Source organism: Paramisgurnus dabryanus, chromosome 14, assembly GCF_030506205.2.
Source record: "Paramisgurnus dabryanus chromosome 14, PD_genome_1.1, whole genome shotgun sequence".
In the NCBI taxonomy this organism is placed as follows: Eukaryota; Metazoa; Chordata; class Actinopteri; order Cypriniformes; family Cobitidae; genus Paramisgurnus; species Paramisgurnus dabryanus.
In genome coordinates this window covers 13,144,671-13,156,686 of record NC_133350.1, presented here as the reverse complement: position 1 = coordinate 13,156,686, position 12,016 = coordinate 13,144,671, and the positions used below count along the sequence as shown (strand labels likewise).

At 34.2% G+C, this 12,016-nt stretch overlaps 1 protein-coding gene across 1 annotated transcript; it reads left to right on the top strand.

The window, feature by feature from the left end:
- Nucleotides 1-3,557: 3,557 nt before the first annotated feature.
- Nucleotides 3,558-7,165, top strand: LOC135740819 (F-box only protein 2-like). The gene is made up of 5 exons (XM_065259351.2): nucleotides 3,558-3,676; nucleotides 4,100-4,202; nucleotides 4,324-4,416; nucleotides 4,495-4,624; nucleotides 6,931-7,165. The coding sequence occupies exons 1-5, from the start codon at nucleotides 3,640-3,642 to the stop codon at nucleotides 7,069-7,071; spliced, it is 504 nt and encodes a 167-aa protein (XP_065115423.1). The 5' UTR covers nucleotides 3,558-3,639; the 3' UTR covers nucleotides 7,072-7,165.
- Nucleotides 7,166-12,016: the final 4,851 nt, after the last annotated feature.

The window sequence follows — 12,016 nt, the reverse complement described above, 5'->3', positions numbered from 1 at the left end:
ATCCCATGCGTGCTACTCTGACGCCTCTCTACAAGTGGAGCGGCAATGGCGGAAGAAAAAGAAACACGGATTTTAAATCTGATGTGTCGAAAAAGTTCGCGTTCGCTGTGACAAGAAACGAGGAAGGACAAAATGTGATGGACATTCAAAAAACGAGTGAGTAAATCCGTGAATGAGCAGAGTGTGTATGCCGTTTCTCAATTAGAAGGTTGCAGCCTCCTTAGGTCGCATATGCAGGCTGCATCCGTCATTAAACGCCTGGTGTATTTAAGTTAACGGAGTATTACATTCGCAAGTCATAAGCGTGTTACAATAATATACGATTAAATAAGAATAATAGTCAACTTGAAAAATGTTAATATTTTGAAATAAGACGGTCTTCGTTACGTATGCAGCCTACAAATGCGACCCATAGAGGCTGCAGACTTCCGATTGGGAAACGCGCCCCTGTATTAAGTGAGCGGACCTCAGCTCTAAGTCCAGCTACAATAAGTAAGCAATTTTCATTTTTTACTGGGTTGTTTTTGTTTTCAGGAATTGACCCATCTTAAAACCCATCATCTTTTCTTAATTCTACAATCACAACCGTTGCTTTCATAGGAGTACCAAGCATTAGCATTAATTTTAATAATAATTAAAACTAGGTCAATTGAGGGAGTCACTCAATTCTTAAAACCTGACTGATTGGGAGTTGTTTAAAGTCGACAAACTAAAATGAAACTTAATTTTTTTGTCCTTTTTATGAAAATTGTAAACACTTCACTACACTTTGTACATTGTAATGTTCAGTCTTGTTTAATAAACACTTATGGGAGTTTTTCCAAGTCTTCATTTGTTTTTTTTTTCTTCCTGCAAAGTTTCAATAATTACCGTACCGTGGGCATCATACCGAAATACTACCGTACCGTGAATTTTTGATACCGTTACATCCCTACTAGTTAGTGTGTAATGTTTTTATAATAGCATAAATAATACATGTAAAATGATAAAGCTCAAAGTTTTTGCATGAATTATTATTGAGATCATTCCAGCTCCATAATGTTGAGCCCTGTTTTTGTTACATATAATAATATATGCTAATAAAGCGTTGGCTATATTAAGTTATAAGGGAGGTTGTTGGAAAATCTGAAAACTGTGCAAATTATAAGGAGAAGTATGCTGGTTGTTGTGAAATCTGAAAATTGGGCTTAACCGCAGAATGTGAAATTACTATGAATCTGAGTCAATTACATGAATAAAGCATTTATTGAAAGGTTACTGAATGTTAATTTCATGACAAATAAACTAGATGGTACAGTTGAGTGTATGAAATATAAATTGTTTAGTTTTGTATAATAATGCTGCATCATGGATTTAGAGTCTTTGCTTAAGTTGCATTCCAACAAGTGTTTTGTCCGTTTTCAACAGGTTGAGACGAACATGGTTGCATTCTTGGGAGAAGCTAAGGTTACAAAACCATTCCCTTTTGTCCTTCCCTTTTTGCTTGTTTTATGCACAAAATCAATTAAATTTTACATATTTGGTCTAAAAACTAAACTTATTTTCTTGGGTCGTTTTGCTCATCAAGATAAGCATCTTAATTTAAGAATTTTTTGATATTTGTACTGAAAACAAGACAAAAATACTAAGAAAATGTTTTCTTGAAAATCATTTTTTGCAGTGTGATTGTCAATTTCTGCCAAAGGATAGAAAAATTCATTTCATAATTAGAGAACTCTTAATAGAGTTAATTCCTCTCATTTGCATTAATTTGTAAGACGGCTGGTAAAACAAAAAACTTTAAGTTGCTTATGAAGAAGACACTAAAAAAACCTTTATAACCTCAGGTGGTGCTGTTAACCTAAATTTTGGCTCTCAGGTGAAGCTTTTCACTTCCTGATCTGTTCATCTCAAAGGCTTGAACCCAAAACAGTCTTTGTAGCCTAAGGTTCGATCACTTCATCTCAAAGGGGTTTAACCAAAAACAGTACTCAAATCACATTATTGGGTAACTGCTGAAAATATATCTTCTTTTTTATTTAATATGTTAGTTTTAAATTGAAATTTCATATTCATATGTGGTATATTTTTGAAGGTCATGGTGCGATGAGTAAAAAGGTCTAATATCTACAAGTCTAAGATAAGATGGATCAAAGTTTTTGAACTTAAGAGAGAAGATGAATTTTTTCTTAGAGGTGTGGCTTTGCCAGGATACTTCTGGAATTTTGACCAGGTGTCCTTCAAGGTCACTTGAAAGAGGTCAAAGAATGTCTTTGTTCTGGTTAGTATTTAAGGTACATTTGCAAGAGCTTCAAGAAAAGCATCTGTATTCAGAACTTCACGCACTGCTGTGTGTCTTGAATTGCCAGGTATGATTGTATTTATTTTTCTATGCTGATCTTTTTTGATATATTTGTAATTGATTGATTCGAATAACCAAATGATTGATTTAAGTGTAACCTGCCTGGCAAAAAATTATTCATTTTAAACCTTGTAAAGTCTTTAATTATGTTTTATAAATATACCGGAGGGGGGAAGATTAGGAATTAACCTTGACTGAAAATATGACTGGAGTTAATACCCACACTGCAAAAAATGAATCTCTTACTTGGTATTTTTGTCTTGTTTTCTGGTATAAATATCTGAGAATGTTTAAATTGAGATACATTTACTTGGTAAGCAAGTGCTTTAAGATTTCAATTCTTGTTTATTGAAATAAATGATGAAAATCAAGAGGGTTTTTACTTAAAACAAATCAAAATATCTGCCAGTGCAGTAAGAAAAATAAACTTCCAGTTTTAACTTATTTCAGTAAACTTAATTTAAGTTGATTTTTCTTACTGCACTGGCAGATATTTTGACTTGTTTTAAGTAAAAATCTCTTGATTTTCATCATTTTTTTCAATAAACAAAACTTAATATCTTAAGCCACTTGCTTACCTAATAAATGTATCTCAATTTAAGACTTTTCAGATATTTATATTAGAAAACAAGACAAAAATACTATAATAAATTAAATAGTTTTTTTAGAAACGCTACGGACGGAAAGAACACGTGATCCCTTCATCATTCTATTGATATCCGTTTTTGGGCCGGTGGGTGGTACCTTACAAAACAAACATCTCTATTGCTTTAATTTAGTGTAAATACGTCTAGTGAAAGATGTGTTTAGATAGCACTGCAAACTTTACATTCACACTGCAAAAAAAATATTTTCAAGAAAAAAAATCTTAGTATTTCTGTCTTGTTTTCAGTAAAAATATCTAAAAATTCTTAAAGTAACATGCTTTTTCTTGATGAGCAAAACGACCCAAGAAAAAAGTCTAGTTTTAGACCAAAAATATCAAATGTAAGTGGTTTTTTGCATAAAACAAGCACATTTTTCTTGAATTTTTCTTGAATTTAATGTTTAAGAAAAATGCTCAAGATTTTTTTACTTACCCCATTGAATAAAAAAAGCCAAAATCCAAGCTTTTGTTAAACAAATTAAGTAAAATGATTTCAACCGGTTTTTAAGTTATGCCAACTATATAATAGTCAAAAACTTCAATTAAATTGACATGCATAACCATTTTTTTACAGTGTAGATAAAACATGACATTGCTCTATGAACAATTTATCTTTTAATTACAGAAGGTACAGGAAAAGCAAAACTCAAAAATGCCTGGAAATCTTTTGAAAAATCCACATGGACATGGTAAGTAAAATAACATAAAAAAAATATAAATTTGTGTGTAAGGGAAAATGTATGTTTACAGTAGATAAGAAGAGCTCTGCTAACGCCACCTCATCATTTTTGAGATAATATTAACCAAATGCACGTTTTATACGTCATATATCAAATACTTTCACTTAAATCCGCTTAATCCCAGCCTCAGGCCGCTTAGAAATACCAGTTTGTTGGCAAAATCCATGGAAATGCGATTTTTTTAAACAAGGCCTTTTAGATGAGGCTTCACTTTTAAAAAGAAGTGGATTTGAAATTTTTGCAACTTTACAGATCTTTTATGTGCACAGACATCATTTAACACTCTAAAATCAAAGAAAAACATGAAATTTTATTGCCAGTAACATGTAGCCATCTTTGTATATAAACAGCTTTTATCTCATGTGTTTTTAGAGGATTTTAGTAACTGGGAGTTGACGGAGAACGGTGGAAATCAATGGAGTATTGAACCGATCCCAGATGATGCAGTGGTTTCATACTTCTGCACCTCGCATAAGTAAGAGAAAATTATTCAGCACTACAGGAATAGACAATAATAATAATGTGTGAATGTGAGTTTATGATCATACTCTGCTGTGTCTTTGTGTCCCAATATTCATTTCTGTACAATTTTCCAGGCCGTGTCTAAAAAAACAAGTGATCATTCTGCTGCAAAGCGGTTATGATGCTGCATATTTAGATTCTGCGCCTGAAGTGACTGTGAGGGACTGGTGAGTCTTTAGCATCTACTTCAGTGTTGTTTTCATTTAATGTATAGCAGCTCATTTCTTTTGCATGTCTGTGTTTAGGTACAGCACTCGAGAAGACTGTGGAGGCGTTTATAGGCTTACTGTGTCACTGCTCAATGAAAATCGTGAGGTCATTGCTACATTTAAGCCGGATGATGTGACTGTGCCCCTTGAAACCCCTTGGACACAGGTAAAATGTGGACGGGTGAATTGTTTACAATAAAACCAAGAACTCATTTAGAAAGGAAATCAGGTTTAATATCATGTTGGCTTTGAAACTAAATTAAATACAAGAGATAAAGATCATTATTTATAAAGCGTGCATAAGGACAGATTTGATCGTTTGTGCGCGTACGCAAAAATCCACGGCAAAGTCCAATATTTATAAAAACTATCTTTGTCATGGAAAAGTGCTTAGCGCCACGTCAGGGTCTGAGCAGACGTTCGCACTTTTGCTTTTCCAATTTCTGCTCTTTTATATGTCAATGACATTCAGTAGGCATCATTTAAAGGCAGAAATCTGCAACTGTGCAGCTGCAAAAAATTTCAAGCTAATTTGCGATTTATAGATTTCACGTCTGAAAGTGAGGCGTAGGTGTGTTTTTTATGCGTACATGTATGGAAGGCCAAATGATTCAAATACACGTGAATTTTAACACATACTTAAAGGCACAATTTATAATATATTTGCAGTTTAATATCCACCACTAGGCCAGTGTTATATATATGTTGTCCAGCTGATTACTTTCAATATCTCTAATGTTTAAACCTACTTTTAAATCGTGAGAAAATTGTTATTCTAAACAGTGAAAGGGGCAGTGCAGTCGCCTGTCAATGACGTTAATATCCACTTTACCCTTTGTCACCGCCTTTACTGACGTAGAAACCACATGACAACAGTGTCATGGACAAATATATGCGCTATTGTATAACGTCTGTCGGGGTCAGGGCCGCCTTAACCTAATGTGAGGCCCTGGGGCTGAAAGGTTTTGGAGGCCCCCCATACCCTCAATTTATAGTCTCATTTTGAAAAAAAAGTGTAATATCTATGTAATCTACATCACAAAATGTAGTTTTCCCTCTTTGACCCAGAAAACACCATATTATCATTAATAACATATCACTGAGCCCACTTGAGCATAAACACAAGACACTTTATTTAACAACCACAAACAGCAACTTGTGGTGAAAATAAAACCAAAAGTATATATGTTTATAAGCTTTATGTTTGGAATATACAAATTTGCAGAAAATTGCCACTCACTAACTAAATGCTCACCACAGTTGTAAAAATATAAGAAGTTAAAGTTAGTTTTAAAGTGAAAATGCATTAATGTTAACAAAAGATAAGTCTTTATAGACAGAATCTTGTTTTTAAATCAGTTATTTATTTTGTAGGCTATTGAAGAAATAGTATGCATTGTATTTAGTATTTATGCATACTACGCATGTAAAACGAACACGTATGAATATGCACAAAACAGACAGGGAACATACCTGTATATAAGATCTTTAGATAAGGAGATTATAAATATGAATGGTGCGATCAGGGGATGATCATTTGAGATGGTCTTGTCACGCTTTGAGTTGCACATTTACCGTTGCGTCGTCTTTCTAAACCAGATGTGTGTACTGTGAGCTTACATCGCGTCAAACTACAGCGCTCCAGCTGCGCACGCGTCACTGATATAAACGCGAGTAAACTTAAACTTTATAACAACTTAAACTTAAACTTTCGGGAACCCCTTTTTTATTTGGCGGCACAGTTTCTTGCGCACGGTTGGAGAGACTTCTGCATGCCAGAGACGCAGCTGTACGAGCACAGAGAGAGTGAGCGCGCGCGCGCGCGCGCGAAAGAGAGAGAGATACCTGCACCTCAGTGCTTATTATGAAATTTCGGAAATCACTCTTTCATTTGTTGGTGGATTATTTCCCGTTTCTCTGTCACACTCACTCTTACATGCAGGAATGCCAAGTTGACAACGCGCACTTAATTACATTACACGGAATAGAAAAATCTGTTACGTCTGATATTTTATTTCACAGTAAGTTACCACGGACCAATCAGCAGCCATGTAACGTGCAGTTAGAGTGATTGACAGACAACCTGACAAGTTAAAAACAAAATGAACGTGAACTTGGGAGGCCCCTGAACTTGGGAGGCCCCTGGGCTTCAGCCCAGGTAAGCCCGTGCATTAAGGCGGCCTTGGTCGGGGTACTCGCTTGTTTATGGTAATCTGAACACTTAATTCTGTGCTGTGTTAACACACCATCGACTTGGACTAATACTGAAACGATTTAGTTTTGAGTGACTCAAAAAAACAATGATGGGAAAAACACGTAGCCTCTTTGCTAATTTACACACAGAATACAATTGCTATGCTACTTCTGCAGTTGTACCCACATTATTTTTACAGTGGTGCCCCCTGAAACTTGTGGATAGTTTTAAGTTCATGGACACTGAATATAACCACACTTTTATTTTTTCTTTCATAGGTGACACACAAGTTTACAGATTATGGTCCTGGTCTACGCTTCATCTCTTTTGAACATGGTGGTCAAGACGATAAAGAGTGGAAAGGCTGGTATGGAATCAGAGTCACTGGAAGTTCTGTCACCATACCCCCAAAACCCTAATATGTGATGAAATAATGTTACTGATTGGTCAGCACTTTGCTTTTTACCATACTATAACTACAAATAATATTAAAGTAACATTACAGAAACTTCACGACTTAACCTTGCTGAAAAGCAAAGCCTTTGCTTAATTTTTTTAAAATTGAAATGCATATTCAGAATACAAATACATAAACTTATCTCTGATTGAAAATGAAAACGTGAGGGATTCATTAAAATTATTTTCTGCTGTCATTATAGAGCTTAATAAAGTCTCCATGTGGTGAAAATCAAGTTTTTATTGTTGTTTATATATCTGTGTGGTGTTTTTACTTAAAAAATCATATGCAAATTCATAATTCAACAGCAATAGCTGAGTGTTTTCTGCAACCAATCACATCATTACAGTTGAACGAGTGGATCAGTAGTTTGATTATGTATTGATAGACTCGGCACAGAAATGATCACAGCACAGCTGCTTCAGCTCTACTTCTGTGACGTGAGCGTGTGCAGTGTGAATGCTTTAACCTGCTAACATCAGCACCGAAAAATATGTGACCCGTGCTGGCAAAATGAGTCGGAATGAGTAAATTTTCAAAAATTAGTTATTTATATTTTGACATTCTCTATTAAAAAAAACTTCAAAATGATGAATGATTTGTTGGAATCTGATAAAAAATGTCAGAGCTACACCTGTTAGTCAGCAAAGTCAATTTAGAGAAAAATCGAGTTAAAATATAAAAAAAGCGAAAACACAGCATCCATTCCTTAAAATCACTGGTAAAACTCAAAGAAAGTCAAAAACAATATCAACATATGTTCAACTTTTTTCTTTCTTTTATTGTTTGATTGACATTGAGACACAGGCAGCTTTAAGATCAACTGTAATGCAAGGATCTGATATAATCTTACACATCAGATATTTTTTCCCAACAGTCAAAACAGATATTTTTAAACTCTGTATATTCTGTGTATATCGAGGACGCGCACTCGCTCATCTGTACATGCTCCAAATCTGTCAGTCAGTGCAAGGAAGATCCTTTTCATGTCTTGTCGCTCTTAATAACTCTTTTACAGTTTTCTTACAGACGCTAGGACACATTTCTCAATACTTAGGTCACATTTGCAAAACTCTTTACACTGTGAGCACAACAGAAGTCTTTGTGGGCTAAACTGAGGATCAATTATCATTGCTTTAGCACAAAATGCATTCAATGACTTTATCTCTCAAATTTCATGAATTATTTTCTCACCGCAGACACAACAACTGCCAAAACTCTTTGTACGTACAGGCCAATTTGCACATGCTTACATACTGTTTTCAAAACTGTTAAAAAATAACATAATACACAACTGAATAAGACAGCAATTTGCTACATTTCTACAGAAATATTTTAATGAAATATATCTTAAAATTAAATGCTTTTAAAACAATTGGCCAAATGGAGAAGACCGAGTAGATTAGCATTACTATTGTATCTGTATCAGTAGATGTGTATACAAATTCTTGTATTTTGGAATTACAAAAATAAATAAAAATATAAAATAAATAAATAAAAATAAATAAACAACATAAGATATTGAAGAATTCTGCATCATGTCTGATTCATTCCAGTAACATATATTGCATTGAATTATAAACAGAGATGCGTCCTTGTTTTACACAAGAAAACATTGTATAATGCTACATGTTGTTAATGTTTTCAGTTCATTGTTTTGTGGGTGACAAAGTGTGTTTGTCAGCTGTCAACCTTTGCTAGTGTTCTGGAAGAATGAGTTGATTTGAGACCTGAATAAAGTGTTTTGGTAATTTTGAAATGCTTTGCTAAGCTGAAAGTTGGAGAACTGTGTGAAGAGTTTTGCCAAAGTGACCTAAGTATTGAGAAATGTGTCCTAGCATCTGTAACAAACTGTAAAAGCATTTGTAACAAGAATGATTTAGAAATTAATCACATTTTTTTTAAGAATATCAATATCGTACATGGAAATTACAGCCGAAGGGTGAAAAAGAGGAAAAAAATTCCAGGGCTCCAATGATAAAAAATAATAAATAAAATCCATTCTGTCTATTACTTTAACAACATGTGTAGTTGTTCATTATGGTAAATTACAGCGATGGTTCTAGTCTGCTCTCTCTCTCTCTCTCTCTCTCTCTCTCTCTCTCTCTCTCTCTCTCTCTCTCTCTCTCTCTCTCTCTCTCTCTCTCTCTCTCTCTCTCTCTCTCTTGCGCGCATTTGGCCACAAGTTTTCATTAACATCACATCTGATGTCATCTCTGGCAATGCATCTTCTGAAACGCTCCTCTTTCATCCATATTTGCCAACAAATTCAGTTCCAAACTATCTTTTACAAAATCGTGGTAATGAGGCAGAACACCTGGGTGAAATTTCAACTAAAATTGAAATTAGCTTGTATTGAAAATTTTCGGCTATAAAATTGACAATTTAAAAAAAAATTACTGCATAAATGCTTAGAATTTGCCATCATTCTGTTATGAATGTGTTTGTAACCATTTTTTAAACCGTGTGTAGCATTAGAAAAATGTGCTGAAAATACATAGTATTTTGCATGTTGTGGAGTATGAATGGATAAAGAGTTCCTGAATTTTGAAAAGTGTGGTCACTGAATGCATTTTGCCTGAAAGCAATGAAAAATGCTTCACGGTTTGGTCTGCACTGACTTCCAGTATAATACTTAAGTATTTTAGTTACATTTGCCAAGCATCTGTGCTTTATCAGAGTGCTTGTCTTGGGAAAAAATTTACTTTTCTTTACTAAAAAAATTTCACTACATTCTAAAGCATAGAATCATACTGTGTATTCATTATATATTGCATATTAAAATTGATTTAATGCCTAATTACATAAAAATTGTGTACTTCTACTTTCTTGAGTAAAAGTACGAAAACATTTTTTACTTAAGTAAGAGTACAAAAAATTACTAGATGTTTAATGTACTTAAATATTAAATATAAAACAAAAACTTGAAATTATGAAATGTAGTGGAGTAAAAATTATAATAATGTGTTTTGGAATGTATGTTTTCCAAAGAAAAACACTAATAAAATACGATTAAATGAAAATGTACTTTTATGCAGAAAGTACAAATACTTAAGTACTATACAACTCTGCTGACTTCTGTTTTGCTGACTGTGTGAAGAGTTTTGAAAATGTGATTTTAGTATTGAACAATGCTTTTTAGCAACTGAAAAAAATGTAATACAGATCATATCATTTATTTAGCTGCATGAAAAACAATCTGCCACTGGGGAAAGAAAAAAAAATCTTGAACTTTTTTGGGGGGTTAGCAAAAATCTTGAACATTTCAAGAAATTCTAAATTCAAGAAAAATTCAGATTTTGCCTGTTTTATACACGAAATCACTTGTATATTTTTGGTCTAAAAACTAGATTCATTTTCTTGGGTTGTCTTGCTCATCAAGAAAAAGCATCTTAATTTAAGAATTTTTAGATATTTTTACTGAAAACAAGAAAAAAGACTAAGAATTTTTTTCTTTAAAATCATTTTTTGCAGTGTAATATCTTAAGAACTTTCAGATATTTATAATAGAAAACAAACAAAAAAAATATTAAGTAAGACATTCATTTTTTGCAGTGTACATAGACTATGCATCCTATGTTGTGAACTTTGTCTCCAATGCACATGCTGCTAAAATGGTTCTTTTGTGAGCACTCTTTGCATATTTTGCCATATCTTGAGACACACTTCCTTGGCTCATGCGTATATCCACATCTCGTGCATTCGTCCTTCTCTTTTCCTGTCTGCTTGACATTAGCTTGTCTGACAGTTGACTTTATTCTCATGATATTGTTCACAGCTACTTCTGCTTCTTCTTCCTGTAGTACTTTCATGTGGCTTTGTGTTACTTCGTTATCACGACAGATATTCACAGCCCTTTCTAGGTCTAAATCAGTTTCCCTGAGAAGCCTACACTCTAAAAATGGCTGGGTTATTTTTGACCCATAATGGGTAAATATTGGACAGAACACGTGCTGGGTTAAAAATTACTTCGTGCTGGGTTAAAAATGGCCCAATGTTGGGTTGTTGTTATGCATCCATTGGGTATAATACCCAGCAGTTGGGTTAAAATAACCCAGCATTGGGTCGATTTTTAACCCAGCACGTGTTCTGTCCAATATTTACCCATTATGGGTCAAAAATAACCCAGCCATTTTTAGAGTGTACCGTAGCTCTCGCAGTGTCATTGTTAACACCACAGACAATTCAATCTTTAATCAACTTATCAGTTAATTGTCCAAATGCACAGTCATTTGTTTTATTTTTCGAATCCGTCACATATGCATCATCTCATTCATACCCTGTGCTCACGTGAAAAGCATATGCATCCGATACGTACAGTATAGTCAACTTTTACTGTCAACTTGTTTATACTGCAGATTGTATTTTATGAGCATGATCATGGTTTCTGTTAGAGTTCATTTAGGTGCCTATGTCAAAGGGCATTATTATCATAAAAGCACAATAAAATATGCACAAGCGTGAACGTCTGCCTTCGAGGGTTTCCTTTGCCCTGCCTGAACATGAACTCTCAGAAATGTGCTAAAAAAAGATTTTCTCTGCACTCACCCATAGTTTGCACACATTTAATCTTGCCTGAAGTGTGCGTGTGTGCGCTCAGACAGAGTCCCATGTGTTCGCAAATCAACCTGCTAAAGTGACTATGAAGTGGCGCACCACAGTTAAAATTGACTCACATTTGGTGGATGTTAATATCAAGCCCTGAGCAGCACTACATTGTATAATTTCATATGTTTTGTTTCATTCAAATGTTATGATTGAGGTTGTTTAATGTCATGAATTTTTTTCTGGGGGGCTGTGAAGGGATTCACCCTACATGATTGGGGGCACACGCCGAGAACCACTGACTTAAAGGACTTTGCTCAAAAATTTACTGGTATTTCTGATTGGCCTGAGACAGGGATTAA

Coding starts and splice junctions, on each gene's coding strand:
- LOC135740819 (XM_065259351.2), top strand. CDS start 3,640: ATGCCTGGAAATCTTTTGAAAAATCCACATGGACATG. Junction 4,203..4,323: donor TACTTCTGCACCTCGCATAA/GTAAGAGAAAAT, acceptor ACAATTTTCCAG/GCCGTGTCTAAAAAAACAAG. Junction 4,417..4,494: donor GAAGTGACTGTGAGGGACTG/GTGAGTCTTTAG, acceptor GTCTGTGTTTAG/GTACAGCACTCGAGAAGACT.